Genomic DNA, 22,746 nt, shown 5'->3' on the forward strand with positions numbered 1-22,746 from the left:
AGAAGGAGTTTAAGAACAGAGCGAGAATTTAGTAAAATTCTAATTCTTAAATGCAACTTCAGCACCACGGTCAGAGACAGATCGGCTGTTTCAGCAAACTGGAGAGAGGAAACATAAACAAGCAATAGTGCCTGTCTTAACATGACCTCTCTCAGCAGGCTTTCAGAAAACTAACACTACATCTAAAAAGTTTGGACTACTGCTGGAGACCACTTCAAAGAAAATACTATGAGAAAGTCTTAAATGGATGGCGGCGAAAGAGAAACTATATTTCTTCTGACTTATCTTGACAAACCCAGTTTATTACTGCATACTTAAAAAAGGGTTGTCGAGTTCCTTGCAGGAGACTTCTACATCATCTACCATGAAATTCCCTGTAAATGACCACTATAACACAAAAGTGATTTTAATTGTAGTATTTTTATTCATGGTTGTAGAAAGGAGGCAAATAACCATGACAAATAAGCAGTGAAGTGTTAAGTGTGTGGATGTTATGATGATAAGATATTTAAACTATAAGCAGTTCAGACTTAAAAACGCTACAAAGAACCAAGGATAGAGGAGGATTAGATCTGCCTAATTTTCACCAATACTTCTTAGCCAACAGGCTTCAGTTCATCTCAGAATGGTTAAAACATACCTTCTTAGTTGAGCCCTGGCTAGATGTTGAACAGGCACTATGCAAGGATCTAGAGATTTCAGACCTACCATTTATTAGCTCAAACATCAAAAGACATGAATGCTTTAAAAGTATCAACATCAGCTTTTCTCTAACAGCATGGTGGGAGTTTCTAAAAATAACGGAGTCTTCATTAATCCCATGCAAACGTACACCTATCTGGAATAACCCTGACATATTACAAAACAATAATATGATTAATTTCCCAGAATGGAGTTGTAAAGGAATTAAATACTTAGAACATATATTAGAGGGAACAGAATTTATTCCATTTGACAGACTAGTTGAACAATATGGGATCAACAAGACAAGGTTTTTAGAATATCAACAAATTAAATCCATAGTAAAAAAGAAATTTAACCTCAGTCAAGTTGAATTACAAACACCACTAAGTGCGGCACATTTTCTTACTCTTAAATCCCCCAAATTATTATCTAAAATATACAGAACACTTTCTAAATTAGATGAATCAATATCCCTTCCTACTGCAAAGTGGGAAGCAGATTTATCAGTCAACCTAGACCAAAACTTCTGGTCTCAGATTTGCTTAAAAACTTTTAAATTAATTAAAAATCCCAGTCTGCAATTAATACAATACAAAATACTTCATAGAGTGCACTATACAGGTCATCGGATGTTCAAGATGGGCTTTACATCTTCCAACAACTGCTCACACTGTCAAGGCAATACACCAGACAATTACATCCACGCTCTTTGGTTCTGTCCACCAGTGCAAAAGTTTTGGCGCGAGATATGTGAAGACTTATCAAAGTGTCTGAAATGTAACATTCCAACTTCCCCCTTAGTGTGTTTGTTGGGCAGCTTAGATAATGTCACTTCAGAAAAGAATATAGCCCATATGATCTTCACTGCCCTATGCATAGCCAAGAAAACAGTCCTCATGAACTGGAAAAATAAAAATAATCTTAATTCTAACCAATATAGAAATTATCTATTAGATTACATTAGTCTTGACACAGCCTCTGCCACCACATTAGATCAATTGCTCTGGGCCCCTTTTATCAGCTCCATCACCTAGTGGGGGTGGGGGGTCATAGTTTGGTCCCGCCTTCACTGTTGTGATTGGTGAGGGGGTAGGGACAGGCTTAGGGCGTCGGGGGGTTCCCCGGAGGCATCTTCCTTGGGGAGCTCAACCCGGGGTAGCGGTCACGTCCGGTTGGGGGCTCTGTTGGCTCTCAGGTGACTGTTTCCTCGCGGCTGCGTGCAGCGGGGCTAGGGGAGGGTCTGTGCTGACGGACGTGGGTTACTGACCTGGCAACCTGGCTGCCCCTGGGTGGGTCCGGGATGGGCGTGAGGTTCTGGGGGCGCTCCGTCTCTGGGCTGGGGCCCGGGCCGGGCCTCGGGGGCTTGGGTCCTGGTTGGTGTGTTGCCGGGGTTGTGGGCGGGTGGGTGCATGGGGGCCCGGCCCTGGAGCAGGGTGCCGCCGGTGCGTCGAGCCGCCTGGGGGGCTCTTCAACTGGTGGGGGGGATGGTCACATCTTGCAGGAGCTTTCTTCTCTTCAGGAACTCTCTGCAGGAGGAGGAGATACAGGAGAGGTGGAGGAAGATCTCAGCCTGGGCGTTTACCGTCTTATGTAGTCTGGAAGATGTGTGGATGGTGGGGTGGGTGCAGTTTTCTCTGTGGTGGGGTTGGGTGGACTGTCCAGGGCTCTGTGGAGCCGGAGGGCGCTACTGCACTGGGCCCCGGTCTGATGGGCCTGGGCCCCCCTTCCCTGGCGGGTCGCGAAGGGTGAGAGTGCCTACTGGGGTCAGCGGGGGAGCTGGCCCCAGGGAGGGGTTACCTGCCCCTCCCTTCCTTCCCTCCCCATCTCCAGCTGCCTCCCTCTTCCCGCTCCTCCACAACCACCCACACATGCAAGGCCTTGGAGTGGGGGTATGTCACCAGGGTGCAGAGGAGGCTACCCCCCCCCCCCCCCCCTGTCCCCTTCTGGCTGCCTCTGCCTCAATTTTATCCCACAACTTAGACATTCACATTATTCACACTCTCATTACACATACATATAGGATCTTGGGGGTGGGCACAATCACGGAGTCCAAATTACCATCAGGGTGTATACCTCACCCCTGACGTCGTTGCCCACCTCTCAATTTTAAATACACTTAGTCATTGAGGGCTAGCAGGAGGGACCATGCGCTTACCTGCTGCTCTCTGGCAGGTAGCTCCATGCTCTCCTGGGTTTTAATTGCACCTTAGAACACATATGCATCAACACTACAATGAGCGGGTGGAGGGAGGTTTGGAGTCTTCTCCCACCCCCATTCTCTGCGGCCTGCTGGAGCGGGAGGGCTAGTAGGAGGAGTTGGCCGTCCGACTGCGGTCTGGGGTGTGGGGCCTCCCTGCTGCTGCGGAGTCGGGGTGGTCTGCCTCTCCCCACCGCAGGGAAAAGGGTAACACCACCTGGGTCTGGGTGCAATTCCCCCCTCCAGGGGCAAGGGTACCTAGACCCGGTTTGTAGAGTACGCTTGGGGAGTGTGATTGTGTGTACAGCGTCTCTTTATGTCTGTCTCCACGTTGGTTGAGTGTGGAGTGAGTGCATATGAGAGCATGAGGGTGGGAATGGATGTTTGTGTCTGTGTGTGCCCGTATGTCTGTGTCTATATGTCAGGTTGGGTATCAGACGCCACCTCTCTGGGGACACCTCAGGCCCTCCAAGGTTTGGAGGCCTATCTCCACCCACCACCACTTCCCCTGCCGGTGGCGGACTCCCTCAGGTGTCGGTGTGTTGGTGGTTCTTTGTGTCTGGGGGTGGGCGTCCGGGTACACACCGGCTCACTCCTTGGCGGCCGCTTGTCGGGGCCTGGGGCCTGGGGCTCGCTCGGGCCCCTTTGGAGGTGGGGTGCCCCCGGCCTCTCGGCCTGGGGCTCGGTCACTCAGGCACAGCTGGGGGCCGGCGGAGCTCACGGGCGTGTCACTGCAACTCCCCCTGACTTCTGCTCCGCGGCTGCTGGGCGAGCCCTCATCTGGGACTCTCCTCAGCTCTTACTGGAACAGTGGCGCGGCTGCCCCTCTGTTGGTCTTCCATGGTCCCTTGTGTTCTGGGGGCCTCTGGATGTCTGGAGTTTTGATCTCCTCCATACCCACTTCACACCCTGGAGGACGGGGCTGTGGCCCCCCCACACTCCCTAGCAGATCATTACATGGAGAAACCTTTGGAATGCAAGCATGCTGATCCACACAGGTATGCACACATGGGTATTCACAGACGCGGACTAAAGCTTTCTTGGCTGCTGCCTCAAAGCACACTGTGCGCTGTCTATCTTGCGTGCTGCACAATATCGTTTATTATTTAGTAAATACTGATATCTATGACTAGCTAGTTTATTGTGATGGTGCTTTGTTTTCTCTATTATTATGTTGCTCTTTGTTGTTTGCTGTCTCCTCTGTTTGTTTTTTTTGTTTTTCTCCATACAGGTGACCCAGGAGTTCTTTTTTTTTTCTCTCTCTCTTCCCCCCCCTTCTCACCGTCTCTTCTCCCCTTTGGTTTTCTTTCTTTCTCTCCCCCTCTTTCTCTCATTCATTCCCCCTGTCCTATTTATTTAAAAAAAAAAAAAAAAAATGACAAAGGATGAACTGAAGCTCTGCCATCACGTAATGTCGCATACTGCTGTTTCTGATGTCATTTAGAAAAAAGAAAAAAAAAAAAAGAGTATGGCAATAATTATTAGTATTCAGCTTTGATAGTTACTTCAATCAGATTAAGATTAAGGTTTTAAAACCATAAAAGCATCTAAAGTGCTTAAAAGGCAAACAGTGGACAGTACCTAGCGGTTGCCACGATGTTGTGAAAGACCATCATTCACTGGATAAATCAGGCCATACTTCCTCCAATAACACAAGTGTTTCTTCTGGAGGTGTGGTTATGAAGCTTTGCCCTGTCCTTCAACTCACCTGTAAAGAGACGGAAGATTATCTTCTCTTGGTGATAGGCGAAATTGGTTATGATCGCTAGCTGCAATAGTGAGGCTGGTAGTGTTTTCACTCTGTGAACTTTGGCCGTTTGTCTCTACATGTGTCATTCTGCCAAAATGAGGTCCTAAAAGACACCTCCTGCAGTGGGAACTATAACAAATGGTGTGTTTTTATGGTGCGTTTATGGCACATCTACAAAAGAAGGAGTTTAAGAACAGAGCGAGAATTTAGTAAAATTCTAATTCTTAAATGCAACTTCAGCACCACGGTCAGAGACAGATCGGCTGTTTCAGCAAACTGGAGAGAGGAAACATAAACAAGCAATAGTGCCTGTCTTAACATGACCTCTCTCAGCAGGCTTTCAGAAAACTAACACTACATCTAAAAAGTTTGGACTACTGCTGGAGACCACTTCAAAGAAAATACTATGAGAAAGTCTTAAATGGATGGCGGCGAAAGAGAAACTATATTTCTTCTGACTTATCTTGACAAACCCAGTTTATTACTGCATACTTAAAAAAGGGTTGTCGAGTTCCTTGCAGGAGACTTCTACATCATCTACCATGAAATTCCCTGTAAATGACCACTATAACACAAAAGTGATTTTAATTGTAGTATTTTTATTCATGGTTGTAGAAAGGAGGCAAATAACCATGACAAATAAGCAGTGAAGTGTTAAGTGTGTGGATGTTATGATGATGAGATATTTAAACTATAAGCAGTTCAGACTGAGGATACAAATCAGCAAAATTAAGCAATTTATAAAAACAAAACAAAAAAAAGAATATGGTACACTCAAAGGACTACAGGGGGCTTTGTTGTTATCAGGACACTAAAATTAGTGTGCCATATCTAAAGGGGGTAGTTATAGTGATGCACTCTTGTCATGCAGTCCTTCAGGAGTTCTCAGCTTATACGTTCAGCAGTGTAAGTAAAGCACCTGCGATGCCTTTTGGCTCCTCGTGGGTTAAAACAAGATGGAGAAACAAGTCGAGCAAAGCATGGAATAGGCCTTGATATTAATGCCCTGCAACCTCAAGCGCAACTCATTTTCAATCTTCAGATTACATCAGGTTGACAAGAACGGAAGCGCTTCTCCAGTGAACTTTTTGTTTTGTGCAACTGGAAACAGGTGAAGGTATTCAGGGACAAAGTAGGTTTGAGCAGCGTGACGTTTCACACGAAGAGGTCCAGACATGCTTTATAACAGCCATTTATAAGTTCTGTAACAACTGCATCTATAACCGACTATTTCAAAGTGTTGTCTGAGTTCATTAAAAAAAGGAAAGAAAGAAAAAGAGGGAGGCTCACAGTGTGCTCACAGGAAGTAATCATGGCTCAATCTATTCAGGGAGTGAAATAAGACAGTTTATGCAGAATAAAGTTTGGAATTATACACATTATGTAGTATTGAGACTGTAAACAGAGGTAAATGCAAAAAGAAAAAAAAAAAGAAAACCAAACTAAAAATTAAAGCCAAGCTTGGGAAGAAAAAATATGGGAACCACAAACTGAGATTTTTTTTTTTTACACATTCCTTCATACTTATGTCTTAAAGCCAGTAGCAAATACATTACATCAACCCTTAGAATAATCATTAAGCGCAATGCCTGCCCACATTTCCTGACTCACACGCCGCTGTGAACTATACTCACACTAAAGCTTCAGTAAAAACACCATCTGCAGGTTTGCAAGCACCTCAGATGGATATTTTAATGGTGCTTGTCTGTGAAATATTAGAATAAAATTCCACTTAAAAAAAATAAAATAAAAATACAAATCAGTAGAAATCAAAATCGATAGAAAGCACTTTACAACTACCTAACCAGGTGGGTATTTAGAGTGTTTAAAAACAGAAGCAAAACCAACATCCAGGTGTGTTTAATATCGAATGCACTGATTGGTTTAAATTTAAAAATAAAAAATATGGACTTTTTTTTTTCCCACGAGCACGTCCTCTACTGAAGTGTCGCTCTCTTCCTCTGCCAACATGTAATTACATGGATGCACGGCTTCAGGGATGCAATTAGTGCTGTGCAAGTTGTAGTTCCCGCTGTCAGAGTTTCAAACCAGTCAAATGAGAGGGTATGAGCTTCTCTGTCTGCATTCAATGTTTTCTTGTTTTGCTTTTGCTGAAAGACACTTATATATTTCGATACAATCCCAATACATTCTAGTGGTTACAGTGGTTTAGTAGTAATCTAAAAAAATAAAATAAAATAACCTCACATTACTTATGTGGGCCTGTAGTAAGAGCCATGCATAAAAGGCCAGATGAAGTGGACGAGACAAAATGCAACACTCACTCGCAACTAAAAGCTGCTACTAATTAAAAACCTTATGCATTTCATTTTTTACATTGTATACAAAATTGGCACACACAAGGGAAAATAGGTTAATAAGCCAGCGGCAAATTATATATATTTTTTAAAAAGTAATGGCGTGTAACTGTGGCCTGCTTGAAACTTGACGGTGTAATGATATCAGACAAAAAGCAGAGACAAAAAAAAGAAGAAAGAAAGAAAAAGAGACAGGAGCCAGCAGTGAGGACCGATCCAACATTCTTCAATCTAGGACTCAGACTTTTTTTTGTTTTTCTTCAGGAAGGAAGGAGTGCGAAACTTCTTTTTCTTTTTGGAGGGGGACTTGCTGGGAGACTCGTCACCCTCCTGGTCGCCGGCGTCAGCGGCTTCCTCCCCCTCGGCTGTGTCGGCAGTGGCGGGGGTGGAGTCTTCGGCAGGAAGCGCTGGAGCATCTGAAGGGTCATCGGGTGTTAAATCTGGAAGGGTCTGTCTCAGGGTGGCTGCGTCACTCTCATCCTTAAAGGTTTGTTCTGGCAAGGACTCTGGTGGAGGGGCAGATGGAGAGAGTTAGTGGACTCAGGGGACAAACTAATGGAGCTGCACTGCTGAGCGGCGTTACTACAACTGGGTAAGCTGCAAAATCCATGCGATTTTCTATTTTAGATGCATCCACCTTTCTCTGCAGTCCACACAGTCATTTATTTATGTGACATAATAAAACCATCCCAAACACTACTGACTTAAGGTGCTTTAGTCTAAGAAAGCTTCAGTGACCACAAGTCTAACACTTGCGCAGGCAATACTCACACTACATTTAAAGAAAGAAAAAAAAAACAACTAATAATCCACTACTTCAACTTTGTAGCTTTTTACAGAGCAAAACCTCAACCAAGATGCACTGAACACCGCTCTCATTGGGAATTCTTCTCCCTGTTTCCTTTCATTTCCATCACTTTGACAGGCCTGAGCGAGCACTCTGCATTCTTTCTTTTACCTTCATTTAAACAGGGAAATCTTAATGAGGGCAGTTCCCTTGTTCATTTGTACCCTGTGTACAAACAAAACAAAATGAAATACAACAGAGCACGCACAAATCAGAGAAACATCCACAACGCAAAGATTCTTTTTTTTCCCCTTTTTTTTTAAAAGTGTATTTTAGTGTATTTTTCAGGGGAAGGGAATTAATTCAACACTGCATCAGCTCTCAAAAAGTAGTAAGCATCAACAGGAGCCACCAGTATGTACAGTATTAATCAAGCTGCTGGGAAGGGAATAAGATGTTTGCATACTTGTTGGCAAAGATCCCGTTTAATTTCTAAATACTAAACTTGTCCATATAGTCATCATGATGTGAGGGGTTATTTTGCCAATGGGAAGCTTGTTTATGAGAGTGCCTTAAAACTCCAAGTCAGTACTGACGTTGGAAAGTTTTTCTAGTGACCTGAACTAATTCTCGTCTTTTAAAAAACCAAACAAAAAAAAAAAAAAAAAAAAAAAACACTCCCAGCAAAAAAAGAAAAAAGATAAGATAAGATAAGAAAAGAAAAAAAGTGCTGCATCATAGATGTTCTGTTTCAAGGGTCAGTGGCACAAACAGCATCCTAAAAGTATTGCTGCAAGCTCGCACTGGATTTTCATTATTTTTTAAAAACCGTTTGCATGCAACAGTGACTACTGCAAAACAAGACTCGAGAAAACAGCAGCGCATTTCAGTTTTCGCATATCTTCATGTCTGTCAGTATACAGATAAGGCCGAACAACACAGACAGATAAAAATGGAGACCAAGCACCGCCACACAGCCAAGCTTTTGGCTTCAACCAGCTAAACCAACAGCAAGTTCGCTCAGAAAGCCACAAGAGAAATAAAGCACTCGTGTACCTGGTAAAGGACTCGTCTGGAAGACAAACGACATTCAAAAGATATTTTCAAAACATTACCTGAGTTTTTTTTCCCCAGAACAGAAACATACAGTGTCATATAACAGTTACAGAAATGTGCTAATGTGCAAGAGAGGTTTGATAGCGAATAGTCGACAGGAAGAAAAGAGGTTAATGTGACACAGTGAAAGTACGGTGTGAGGTTTACTTCAGGAACATCCTCCACTTACTCCACTAGAGTTAAGGATCTTGCAATTTGTTTTGTGAATGTCAGTCTTTTTTCATTCATTCATTTTTTTTCTTGGCATGAACTTGAAACACTAATTATGAGTGAGGAGCTCTGAAATAACCCATCAACCCCTGAGAAAGAGATTCAGAGGAGTCTAAACTGTCTGATCAGTCACACACCCCGACAAAAAGGGGTTAGTTTAGATCACAGAACACTGCTCTGCTACTGAAGCCATGCAAAGAGCGGGAAAGGGGGGGAAAAAAACAGGGTCGATGCTCACACACAGGCGTGGGAGGGTGACGGGTTAATTATGAAGGTGTGGAGGAGGTGGAACAGTACATACTTACTATGGTAACAGGTACTCTTTTGAATTTCCATCTCCTGATTGTAATCGCAGCCACAAAAAAAGAAAAAAGCACAAGTAGAAACAAATGTCTATGCAGATCAAACCACAGGCACTGTGTTAAATTAAAAAAGGAAAATCAAAAATGTAAAATGAAGATAAAAAAATATATAAAATATTTATATATATCAGAAGATTAACAAAAATAAAGAATGGTTGGGAACCATTCTTCATAGACCCCAAGTAGATGGAGAATGGAAGTGAAGGGGGAACAGGAGATACTGTACAGAGAGACACATGTTATGCAACAACATTTCTGGTATTAGATTACACCTGCAATCAAAGCTAGATACCCGTTTACCCCTTAAGATGACTTCAACTGAGATTGCTCAATGTAAAAAATAACTTCCTGTTTTTAGAGGTCAGTTCCAGTATCATTAGGAATGATACCACTGACATGGGTGTAATCCAATAGTAATAAAGACCAAGAGGAAGAAAATAAATGAGTCTGTCCTATGGTCCATCAAAAGCTGATAAACAGGCTCTTTTTATTATCAGCATTTCCAAACTGAGCTTTCGGCAGATTATCAGCCCTAAAAATATTTCTTATGAAATAAACAAAACCTCTTGGCCTGTTATTACAGAAATTAAAGCACAACACTTATAGTAGTATTATTAAAGACCACAGCAACAACAAACTCAAGAGACAGACAAGCAGGTGGATAGGCAGGAGCCTCTGCATTCCCGCTGTAGACCCTAGAAACACCCAAACCTTCCAGCCACAGAACTGGAGAAACCCATGCTGAACCAGGTAGGAAATAAGTGAGCCAAGTATGGCAGGCTAACTTACCTTCCTCTGCTCTGATTGGGGTGCTGGGTGGTGTGGATGTGGGTTTGGGGTCTTTGGGCTCGTTCTCAGACTCTACAAGCTGCCCTGGATCTGGAAGAAAGGCGAGTAGACATTAAACAATTAAATAGCCATTACATCAGATTATAAGGTTATCAGTAGTTATCATTGTTTTGGTTTTTTTGCCTAAATATACAGTTAAAAGCCACATTTTTATGTCAATGAGTCATTCTGTGCCAACACCCACATAATGCAACACAAAAGGAGAGGGGAGATAACACACACACAAAAACTAAACAAAATAAACAAAAGTTGTAAGCTTTAATCAAGAAAGCACTGCAAACCTACTGATACAGACACCACTAAATCAACCTTAAAAACATCCCCAGAACCTGATTCAAATCAAGGTTTGATGGAAATTAGTCAGATGCGCAGAAGGGAGAGCCGACACCACCAGAGATGTATCCAAGACAAGTTAGCAGGAAGAGAATGACCATTGTTCTCCACACAGGGGATACTCTGATTGGATGATTGAGCTCAGATGCAGCTTCATCAAGAGTTAATTCTACAGAGCAAAAATTAATACATAAATAAAACTAAATAACATTTTTTGCATTTGAGGAGTGAGAACCCTGAAAGAAGAAGAAAAAAAAAATAGAGCCAGAAGGTTTGAATGTTAAAAATGAACTTTACTCTAAGCATCCTATCTCCTCAGCCCCTCGTCCAATCAAACTGCAGAAAGGTATATGATCTGCCTTCGACAAAACATCAGAGACAGGGGATTTATGGGGAAAAAAAATAATCAAGCAAAGGCTTCAGAGATTAGAGTGTGGGTATGGAGGGTGCTTGCACATGGTAAAACACTTGCAGCAGACTCCAAACCCTCAGAAGAAGGAGAGAACACAGCAGGCGGGGGATTCCCAGTGTCCCAGGGCTGAGCAGGGGAGGTGGGAAGTGGAAGGCCAGAGTTTAGGCAAAACTCCACTTTATCTGGTGTACATGGAGCCTGACCTGCCTTAGCTGCATCTACCACCGAGGGCTCCTTGCTGAGGGCTCGCAGCACAGCACAGTGGAAGTCCCTATGTGGAGAATCTGGGGCTGAAAAAACCTCATCTGCAGTCGAAAAAACATCGTCTGCCACTGTTCCTGCAGAGTCTGCTCCACTCTGCGATGGCTCAGCTCCGCCGACAGAAGAGGAGCCGTGCTCAGAGGCTGGTGTGGCAGCTGTAGGCTGGGCTTTCTCTAAGCTGGAAGAGTCAGCTGCAGACGGTGGAGATGATGAGGCTTGACCCATCTGTGCCGTTTGAGGCGCCGGGCTGGGTACAGCAGAGGCTGATCCCCCCCTACTCATGGATCGACCCTGCACTGTGAATCCGTGTGAATGTGGGTGTGTGTGTGGAGAGATAACATCACAGTATGGCAAGTATGAAGTTTATTCTGTAGGATTTATTTTAATAATAAGCTGATTTTAAACGTACTTCAAGTCTTATTGTTTACATTTTTTCCCCCAATCATGTTTATGAGGTCATGAAAGCTCAGATATTTTCTGTGACGTTATTTACTCTGTAAACCACAAATAGGAAAATTATTGATTTGCCCCAATTATAACAAATCTCTTGAGGAAGGTCAAGTAAGTGGGACTATAGAAGAAGGGAGCTGTGAAATGCTGTTTCTTTCCCCTCCTTAAGACGCATAGTTATGCGTTGTTATCAAGTCTGATTTTATCGCTAAGAAAACACATTTCTCAACTCTTTAACGTTTTCCCCCTGAGATCTCCATTTATTGTCCATTTATTTATTTATTTACTTTTTGATGGACATATGAGTGACGCCAGTCTCAATTTTACTGTACCTGTATAATGAGAATGACATTGCGGGTGAAATTCAAAATAATTAGCAACGGCCAAAATACTAAACTCCAGCCCACAAACTGATGGGTAATGACATGGTGATTGCAGCCATCTTTGATATACAGTTTATAATTGAATGTTTAGATACAAACAGGTAAAGCAAACTTCCAATACACGTTTATGTTACTTTAAGACTAAACTTATAGGTGAAATCATTTTAAAAAGTTGCAATGTTGCTTTGCTCTTCACCTTCACCTCCTTTCTGTTTAAGCTCCACCTCCCTGCGGTACTCCTCCAGCTCCTGGTCGGTGAGTTTGGTGAAGGGGTTGGGCCCCTGCTTGCTGACGATAACCTTGGGCTGATACTCCTTTTCGATGATTGCCTTGGATGCAGTCACCAGTTCACCCTTCAGAACACAGAGAAGGGGAGGAGAAGGGAAAGCACAATCAGCAGATCAAAAAAATAAAATCCACGTACTGTAAGCTATAAATGGCATTTTATATGTAGAAATTTCTGTATTTCTGTAGTTGTTCTTTACAAACAAAATGTAGTCTGAAGTGTGAATATTAGATAAGATGCAGGCAGAAACACAATATTAGCATCATCAGCCATGAATTCATAAATGTAAGGCAGAAGTAAAAGTTAGGAAGTTTCCTCATTAAAAACTGCACAAAAAAGGGAAAAACCCAAAACAAAACACATAAGAAAAGAGAAACCTTTGGTATTCTTTTAAGACTTAATTAGCTTTGATATAGCAAAGCACTGAAGAGTCCAGTTCAAGCAGTCCAAGCCAACAGCGTAACAGAATAGTTACAAAGCAAATATTCATAACCTTTGTGCACTCACAATAACCTTTTATTTCACATAAAAGCATTTCTGGGCCTTGCACACATAGCCCGCCCACCCATTGTAAGTATGTGCCATTTGCTTACACAGAGGATGTATGTGCATGAGTTAAGATAGCTGTGTCATATAGGGGGTGTGGGGAATTCACAGCACAGACCACTACAATACACAACTTGAGATGAATATTACTGTAAGTCAGTTGTTTATATATCACACAATTTGTTATACATGCAGTAAAATTCACAATGTTACTGGATCTAAGCACTTTTCACTGCTCCTCTTGGGTTAAAAACAAAAGTCTGAAAAAATATCCATCCTTCAGACAGAGTCAGCAGAGTGTACTGAACATGAAGTATCCTTACCAACAACAAAATTGTCAGTTGAAGAAAACCAGTCACAACGTTCAAAAACCCCTGTAATCTCTCACTAAACTATCACTCATTAGTTCCAGATATCTGCCTATCTGCTGTCTCACAGGTCGAATAATGGTGTGAAAAAAGTGATTGGAGCAGTGAGTACCTTTCTAATAGATTTAGCAGGACTATAGGAGCCCTCGGACACATCAAGGCCATCAATAGTGTCTGTACAGTCAGACAGAGGGGCGTCCTGCAATAGTAAACCCAGTGAGGGGGGGGAGAGGCAAAACCCAGCTCTAACACTAGAACATTCAGATTAACACTGGTCCAAGCAGCCACGAAGGTGCGCAAATATTCACAAACCTTTCACACACACAAGCACAAAGGGGGAAAGACTATGATTATATCTCATTTCAGTACAAAAGTTAAGTTGTATAGTATTGTGTTGTGTTTAAAGGTGTTCAAATACATGATCTCACAAAGTCAACTCTGGTGGGCATAGCTTTAAAAAGGAGGCCCAAAGAGCATAAACTGATTTAAAATAACCCAACATTGTTGTATTCATTTACTATGAACTACTTCAGTTATCGTTGCGTTTAATGACTTTCCACCTCTGCATTCACACCATTCCATACAAACATATATTGGAAATACATGCAAAGAGAGATGGTTCCGCAAATAGTCATAGGGTTATGAAAAGGCTTGCAGTGACTGAACAAAGAGCCAGAAACATGCACTGTAAAGGCAAACTCTCCACACAAGGGGGTGCTACACAGTGCAAAACAGCAGTTAATCAGCAGTTATGCACTGGTAACGTTTTAAATTACCCCCTATAGCTTTATTATCTTAATCCAAAAACGATTAAGAGCTCTGTTTTACCAGAGCTATTAACTTAGCTAAAAACCAACGCTGGACAGGAAGGACGAGTCATGCAGACAAACGGCAGGGGGAAACATTTTAGGATGTTCCCACTGCTTTGCTTTGTCCCTCACTCATGCACTTAAAAAAAACAAAACAAACAAAAAAAACAATTATTTGACTATAACATGGAAATCATTTTAGCATTGTAAGAGACCAGCTTGCAAATGTTGTGTAAGGTAACAACCATTACTCTGCTACAAACAAAATAAATATTAAAAGCAAATTAAAACAAAGGAAAGACAATGTATGAATATGGACACAGCCTGAGCTGGCAGGTTTGGAGAGGAGAATGAGGTTGCCTCTCTCACTTACTACTCACCTGCCAGATTGACACTCTCTGTGATCAAAGAATAATTAAAGTTAAAGTCACCCATGCTCTGGTAAACACAACGGATGACATATTTTTGTTCTTCGTAGTTATTCTGTCATAAATCTGATTTTAGTAGCAACCATGTCTTTCGTTAGAGTTCACAGTGGCCAGTACAGCTTCATGCACAATATTCACACATTGCAGCCTCTTGGTTTAGGAGGGAAACTCCTGACCTGGACAGAATGTAGATTTTGTTTTAACTGAGCCAACCTCAATAGAAGACACTAACAGACACAAATCAAGCTAGTTCAACAGTGCACATTCATCTCCAGGTCAGGAGAGTTGTAGCTGTGAGGTGTTTCAGTGCTCAGTTCTCACACTGACCTGGTTAAAGGAGCGTTCGACCACAGTGCTGGCACACAGAACCTGAGACTGGGGCCCTGCTGTCTTTATGTCCTGCAGGTTCTGCTCCCGGATCTACAAACAAAAATATTCAACTCATAAAAAGGACAATAAAAGTATCCTGTTAAATATGCTCCTAGAAGGACGAAACACTTAAAGCAAACAGGAGAACGCTGTGATACCTTATTCCTCATTTCCAGGACTTCCTTTGGGTTGGTGTTCAGTGGGATGAACTGATTGACTGCAGCAGCCTGGCGGAGCCCATCTTCCTTTGTCCACTGTAAACACCAGATAAAGAGTTAAAACCAGCTAAAACCAGACACATGAAATGACATGACAAACCCAAGCACAAAAATATAATCAGACAATACTATGCAGGCTTCACAAAACAAGAATCATGCTCAACTGAAACTGACAAAACTGGTCTGAATGGGGGGAAAAAAAAAAAAAAAAAAGTGAACCAATGATGATGAGGCGCCTTTTCCACTTTAAATTCAGGGGACTCCTCTACACCACAACCAACATAATCTATCCAAGGCTACTTTATCAATGTATTATATAGGATTTTCCCAGTAATACAGAATGTTAACTGACGCTTCATTTCCACAGAATGACTAAACATACAATAAAGCGGTAGATTTTCATACCTGACGTTACTAGATTTCATACTAGATGAAATGTGACTGGGAAGCTTAAATCAGTTTGGAAATGATCATTTAGGTTAGTACTTAAGAGTCAAAAAATAAGGCCTGTGGGCCAGAACTGGCCTGAAAAATTGAGCCTTGACTCCTGAGGTTAAGGTCCCTTAGCAGATACACCTATGGTATGAATTTCAAAAATCCTACTTTGCCTCGTTCTCTAGTTATCACATTTATAAACTTGAGCGCTCACACCGCCCAGCGGGGCGACAACAACAGGGGTAATGATTCTGACATCCATGTCTTAGATCAAGGAACAGTAGGCTGTTGGAAGGCAAATGTGAAATCAGAGCTGACATTAAAGGATTTACAGCAAACACCGTGTTTAACATTATTTAGGTGATTATAAACTCATCTGCCTTTGAGATAATAAATGACAAAATGTTTAAAGGTGCCTATACACAGATTTAAGCAGACCTAGCAGCTATAAGTTCATTACAAATCACTTGTATAACACTGATCTAATACGCTTTGGTCCCTCCGCTGCATTGTTTCCCCCTGCATCCTCCTCTTCGATGCAGTCACAAAAACAAGTTTTTGTTTGGATGACTCAACTTCATTTTCTTCTTTGGGATTCCAAGAAACATTTGGTTTTACTTCCATGTTGTGTTTGGGTTTGTATTTGTTTTTTTAAATAACAAGTGACGTGTTGACCGGTGAGTCACATCACGCTGCGTTCCAGGTCACAGCAGCAGTCATCCTAAATTTCTGACTTTGTTATTTTTTGGTCACAAGACTGTCACTGTGCTCCACAGCAGCATCACTGGTGCTACAACCAACTTCTTTCATCAACAAAAAACCCTCATTTGTCATCATCATTGATATGCTATTTTAACTTAAAAACAAGAACTGAAAACATCACAGGATGGAGAAATAAAAAGTGGTAAAAAGGGTAAGGCGTGGAGGGGAATAAGGAGCTGGGTGGGTGGTTAGTTGTGAGGGAGAAGTGAGACATGACAGGGTGGCTGAGTGGGTGACTAAGACGATGAGGCTGGCTTACGAAGCGAGAGTGGCAGTGAGGGGTGAGCTGGCATCACCAAAGTCATTTTCCAGGCTGATACACAACAACAAGGACGACAGAGATAAGAGAGAAATACACCCGAGGACACCCGCCCATGTTGGGACAAAGAAATCGAATGTCACAACACCACAGACTAAGAATATCTTACCCAGCTGAGGATCAAAGTGTTAGGTGTCTTGCTAAATAATGTGTTCCTCTTAATGTGAAGAAACAACCCATGGTTGTAACGCAAACCTGGTAATGCTCAGCATGATTGCAGGGAAAACCCATTTCCGCACCAAACTGAATGAGCAGCAGGTGAATACAGAAATCAAATCTTCAGCTTTCATGCAAAATGCTTTAATTCAACCTTTGAAAACTAGGCATGTATAAGCATAAGCTCATGACTTCATTCCTGTGTTTGTTACAAGCTTGGCTGGTTAGCTGCCAAACTAGAAGATAGATGAGGAAGGGAATCTTGATGGAAGTAGCTGGATTGGGTTGGTTGAGTATGAGATGAACATGTAAACACGATATACTCACTGAGAAAGAGTCTCACACACAACATTTCCTACTTTCCCAACAGGAGATAATTAATTCAAGGGTCAGGTCAAATTTCAAAAGTTTTAGTTCTTTCTTTCTTTTTTTTTGAACCCCGCCCCAAACAGATCCACTCATGCAGGCCTTGAGGTGCTCAAAGCCACTTTGGAAATAAAACTGAAATCAGAAGATTAGAGAGAATATGAATAATAGGAGGAAACGCACAAATGCACAACTGGGAACAGTTGCAAGTGTTTGAGGAAAATTAAAAAAAGGAGCAGGCTGCATAACTCTGTAGTGAAGTAAATCTGGAATAATCCAGTGTGTGTAAAGTATATTTAACCTGGAAAAATAAATACTCTCATCATGCCACCTTCCTTCTTTACTCTATAGTACGTCTATACAGATTCCTAAAGATTTTTGGTGAATAAAGCCTCAAAACTCAAAGAACTTTTTTTCTTAATTTCTTTTTTTACTTCATTATCTTCTCACTCTTCTTTAAGCAACAAACGTCACGATGCACAGTTGTGTATTAAGGGATTGTGAACAATACGGTGGTCAGGAGCAACATCACCTGTTTGTGCCACATTCACCTGCCTACCTGCAGACTCATGCCACACCCCTGCTGCTCGCTCCTCTGGGAAAAACATCAACACCAACAATGCATTTCACTACTACACATGCAGTGGGGCATGCTGTGGGCAGCTGGCCGGGCATCATGAAGTATTAGGATACCAGAATAAGAGTAAAAATAGTCAAGACATAATCACAGCTGTGAGGTAAGCTGTGAAGTACAGAGACTGCAGTAGAAAGATGGATTACTGGGGCATTTAAGCACTAAGAAAGAAAAGCAGTAAAAAGATAGATTGCACCGACTTGCATTTTAGCAGGCAAGCAGTTCTGTGAGAAAACGTGAAAAACTTGCAACATTCTTTTCATTTTCATTGTACTCAGACCCTCAGGATGCCGACCATCTACCCGTTACCACCAACAAGGTAGCTGTAAAATCTATACTATGAACAATAAGGTAGGCACAGACCAAGCAGTTGGTTATACAGCTTGGCACGCAGACACCGGACGAGAGAGACTGCAGCAAGGGTTTGACGTGATCATGTGTTATGTTCGTCCACACCTTAGGCTTCGACTTGGGGCTGCTGCCGTCGGCCCCGTCCTCAGAGGGCTCATCGGGGCGGCCGCTGGCATTTAGCCAGCGGGTCTTGTCGCGCTGGCCGCGCTGGAAGCTGTGTTTCAATGGGGAGCGAGCACCTGAGTCACTGTCCTCCCCATATGAGTAACCACCGTGGGCGGAGGAGGCCATCTCCACATCACTGTACTTTTTACCTTTGTCTCGCAAGGCTGGGCAGCGGTAAGGATAGCCCGTTCTGTAGCCCTGGATGGAGACAAAGCAAAAAAATGTGTGACTATGTATGTGTCTTGCATATAACTTAAATCATCCCTCTCCCTTTGTGCTTACCAAGTTGTCGAGCATTCTCATGAGGGCTTCAAACTCCTGCTCCCCGACTTGCCACTTGGGATGGGTTGAGGACCCGTCACCAGCTGGCTCAGGGACCTGTGGGCGTGACTTGTATTTCCCAGGGTCCAACATCACCAGATTATCTGGCCCTCCAGCGCTGGCCAGTGTTCGTACCTACAAAATATTAAGGGGGGTATACAAACAGACCAAACCATCGAAAGATCCAGAATCCAGAAACAAAACCAAAAAAAAAAAAAAAAAAGAGAATGAGGACACAAGCACATCAAGGAAGAGACACAGACATCCAACACAAGGACAGATGAACATGTATAAAGAGACAAAGAGACAACGGACAAAAGCATTAGTTGTGAAAAACGCATACAAACATGTATGACAACCACATGAAACAACAAAGCCAGAATATTACGGATCGTTTGACATTAAAAAATTTCAATGTGTTACCACTACCAGGTGGTTCAGTGTCCTACCTGGATCTCACAGGCAGTGACCAGATTGTGGATGTAATAGAAAGCCTCCTCCACTGTTTCACCTACTGACACCAAGCCATGGTTCCTAAGGATCAACACCTGAAACAAACGAAATAAAAAGAAAATTCCCTTTAGAAATAAATTCTCTCCTTTTGATTTCTATTACACACACAAAGACTCTGCTGTTACCTTGCTTTTAGGGCCAAGGTTTCTCTGTATAAGAGTAGTTTCTTCATCATCCACGAGGATGCCGTAGTAGTCATGGTAGGCCACCTCACCCAGGGATAGGGCCTCAGGAGAGATGGGTAACAGTCCGCATTTCATGGCTGACACCTGCAAAAAAAATAAACAGGCTCAGACAACACCTAACCAACTATGTTTTTAAATTGTAAATTTACAGCATGCACTACTGTTGCTTACCGCTGCCCCTGCAGGTGTATGTATATGTACGATACACTTGACATCAGGACGTGCAGCATAGATGGCAGAGTGGAGAGTGAAACCGGCCTGGTTGACTCCAAGGTTGGTGCTGCCACGGTCTACCATTTCACCTTGGAGATTAATCTTCACCTAGATGGAATAGCAGATTGTATGAGGTTGTATAACCCCGTTTTGAAAACTTAATCTCAAAAGATGTAAACTCATGCAGCTCAAGGTATTATAATATGAGGGGAAATTGCTTCATTCAATAACAAAGGGAAAACAAAGCCTCGATTAATGATCTGAAGTGCTTCTTACCAAACTGGAGGCAGTGACTTCACTGTAAAGGAGCCCAAAGGGAACAATAAGGAAGCGCTCCTGGTCTGAATTCACTCTGACCTGTAAGACAAGAACACAGCAATGTTAGATTACTGAAGGTGGCTCAAACTGAGCAGCACTGTGAGGAAACAACACTCACAGAATCCTGAACAGAAGTAAATTTCTATGGCAGAAATTTACAAATAGCCAAAAGTGGTGGAGGAAAAAAACAAAAACTGGAGTTACTGTGCAGATTAGTGCACTGTTCAGAGTAGGGCTGCACGATTTTGCATAAAATGAGAATCACGATTTTTTGGCTTAGAATTGAGATCACGATTCTCTCACGATTTTCTTTTCCAGTATAAATATTTATTGCACTTATTAACTGCACATCAACTTCGTAACAGTTGAGACTGAACATAAAAACAATAAAAAAACATAAAAACAACAAATGTCTCACACTTTGTTGTTGCCGCAAAATGTTGTACTGCTTGAAATTCCGTCTCCACCGTTGCTCGACGCTGCGTGTATAGAGCAGGTAGTGCAACAATAGAAAAATAGTTGCGGGTTGGGACTGTGTAGCGTTTGTCTAGGGTGTTGATCATTTTCCTAAATCCCTCGTTTTGCACAGTGTTGATGGGAGCCATATCTTTGGTCAGGTGATAAGTAATAGCCTCCGTAATTTCTTTGTGCCTGCAGGAGTTTGACGGGTATAGGGAAGCGCTGTATAAGGTTCCCGTTATTGATGTTTGGGTGGTTGACCGGGACGGATTTTCTCCTGTCACTTTCTCGTCATCCCTGACGTGTTCTCCGTTGTTTTTTCCCTGCTAATTTTAGCATCACACGGCACAGCTTCTGTATCACGTGGTATAAGGCTCCGCCCTTGTCATTTGTTGAGCAGGAAGAGTGAGCGCTTGTTTTCATGCAGATTACGTCCCGGATCAAAATGCGGTACAATTGTCGTCTTTTTTTCTTTTTTTAAATCATTGTCATTTGGAAATGAGATCGCACATAAGTATGAATCGAGATCACGATTTTCTAACGATTAATCGTGCAGCCCTAGAACAGAGTATATTTTCAGTTATACATTCTGCTGACCACTAACATTAAAGCTATTTAGATAATGCTTTCAAGTAACTCCCTGTATAGGTAACGAGTTGTGAGAGTTGATTCTAGAAGATCTTTGGGATGTCTCTCTGCTGATTATCACAGTAAAAGATGTAGGGCTTTTTACTTCTTTGCTTATTGGACAATAATGTGAACAAACAAAGTATTTGTTCAGTGGTCTCTTTGGGTGTAAAGAGACCTGTTTAGGTTAGCACTCTGAATTAAGCCTTCACTGAAGCCATCGTTTTATGAAATTATGGGCAGTGGAAGTGTCAACTGCAGGAAAAATATGTTTTACACCTTATTTTGTGACACAGTCAACAAACTTTTGAAAGTCTTATTTGTTTCGACTGGTGATTGTACACACATCCCAGTTACCATTGAAATTGAAACTCTATCCTTGATTTAAAAAGGGGCTTAAAAATAACCACCCAGAATCATCCCAGGATCATTGTACAGTTACAAGACTTGCTTCTAAAATGCAGCAATGCATCAGACTCAGACTGCATGGGCATACTAAAAGCTGTGTCAAAATATCAACCTGACGTTTTATTATGGAATGAATGAACGTACTGTGAGGTGGTTGTAGATGAGCTCAGACCAGCCAAACAAGTCAGCCAGCCGATAAAAGGCAGCCAACTTGCAGCGCAGCAGCTTCTCGCCCTTGTCGTAGGAGATGGAGTCAGAGCCACGCAGATCATTGACTGGAGTCACCATTCCCAAACCTGTGAAGAAAGAAAGAAAAGGCAATCTCACATACAACAATTAGATGGGTTCTGCCACTGAAATCTGACTAGAGTCTTTGTGCTGAAATCAACTCTGGCATGCTCTGCATTACTCATTGTGAGCACAGACACAGCAGGGCTGAGGTCAAGAAGTCACACACAGCCATTCTCTTCTCTGCTTACTCATATTGAGTGCCGCCATGCCTCCTTGTGGTGCTGCAGGGTACATGGAAGGCATACTGGTGGTCATGAAATCTGCGATCTGCTGCAGAGCCAATAGGCTTGTGGGCGTCTTTCCCTTCTTCAGCTGATCCTGGATCATCGTCTCTAGCTCCTCGCAAAAGGCCTGGAGGGCCGTTGACACAGACACGACAAACAAACAAAAAACAACAAAACGAACAAATGATCAACTTTGAATTTTAAAGGGTGGTAAGAGTAACTTTCAGAAACAGGGCAAATCCTAAAGGCAGAAATAACCACGGATCTACACAGATCTAATATTAATTAGATTCAAAAATGCATAAAACTGAGCCTGTATGAAAGGGCAACTTCTTCAGCTTCTCTCTGCACAGTAAAAACTTACACATCAGTGCTTTTCATGCATATAATCGACCTCTGAACAAATTTTTTCACTGTCCTGGGCATTCTGCTGACGAATCAACGAATCAAGAGATTTCTGAACATATGAACCATGACCTGACTCTGATCCATGAAAACCAAACAACATGAACAAGCAGAATTAATGAATACGTCCTACTGACGGGGCTCTGTAGGATCATGGAGACTCTCTTCCTCTGCTCCATCATGTTGAAGTCCTGTCGCAGGTCCGGTGCCATGTTCCTCTCCCTCTGGTACTCTGGACTGCTCTCATCTACCCGGTCAAAATATCGCTCCTTGTGGGGGGCTGTGGTGGGAGGGGGGGCTGTCACCACCCCGGCACCTGACTCGCCGTTCATCCTGGGCTGGCCTCCTGTAACCGTGTCAGAGACTACTGTTAAACATCTAATAGAGTAAAACAAATAGTAACATTGTACATTTCTTAAGTGGGTTTGTGTGGTAGGCTTAATGTAGCTCTTACGGTC

General features: G+C 42.5%; 1 protein-coding gene across 9 annotated transcripts in view; it reads right to left on the reverse strand.

Moving 5' to 3' along the window:
- Positions 1-5,213: 5,213 nt before the first annotated feature.
- The window catches only part of add1 (adducin 1 (alpha)), a 29,617-nt gene continuing 12,084 nt past the window's right edge, over positions 5,214-22,746 (reverse strand). For 2 of the 9 annotated variants that reach the window (XM_085463893.1, XM_085463889.1), the window contains exons 2-18: positions 22,426-22,634; positions 21,848-22,010; positions 21,513-21,664; positions 19,833-19,913; positions 19,515-19,664; positions 19,284-19,427; positions 19,095-19,193; positions 18,607-18,780; positions 18,172-18,522; positions 15,077-15,172; positions 14,877-14,969; positions 14,502-14,519; positions 13,425-13,511; positions 12,309-12,465; positions 11,222-11,575; positions 10,214-10,303; positions 5,214-7,455 (exon numbers count right to left, since the gene is read on the reverse strand). In XM_085463893.1, coding sequence (XP_085320019.1) covers positions 7,181-7,455; positions 10,214-10,303; positions 11,222-11,575; positions 12,309-12,465; positions 13,425-13,511; positions 14,502-14,519; positions 14,877-14,969; positions 15,077-15,172; positions 18,172-18,522; positions 18,607-18,780; positions 19,095-19,193; positions 19,284-19,427; positions 19,515-19,664; positions 19,833-19,913; positions 21,513-21,664; positions 21,848-22,010; positions 22,426-22,620 — 2,679 coding nt within the window. In that variant the 5' untranslated portion in view covers positions 22,621-22,634 and the 3' untranslated portion in view covers positions 5,214-7,180. Of the gene's footprint in view, positions 7,456-9,367; positions 9,402-10,213; positions 10,304-11,221; positions 11,576-12,308; positions 12,466-13,424; positions 13,512-14,501; positions 14,520-14,876; positions 14,970-15,076; positions 15,173-18,171; positions 18,523-18,606; positions 18,781-19,094; positions 19,194-19,283; positions 19,428-19,514; positions 19,665-19,832; positions 19,914-21,512; positions 21,665-21,847; positions 22,011-22,425; positions 22,635-22,746 lie in introns of all 9 variants that reach the window. The other 7 variants (XM_085463894.1, XM_085463891.1, XM_085463890.1 and 4 more) reach the window with 7 other exon arrangements.

Source organism: Copadichromis virginalis, linkage group LG7 (assembly GCF_057382275.1).
Source record: "Copadichromis virginalis isolate Kocher_CV1m ecotype Utaka linkage group LG7, C_Virginalis_male_GT1.1, whole genome shotgun sequence".
Lineage (NCBI taxonomy): Eukaryota > Metazoa > Chordata > Actinopteri > Cichliformes > Cichlidae > Copadichromis > Copadichromis virginalis.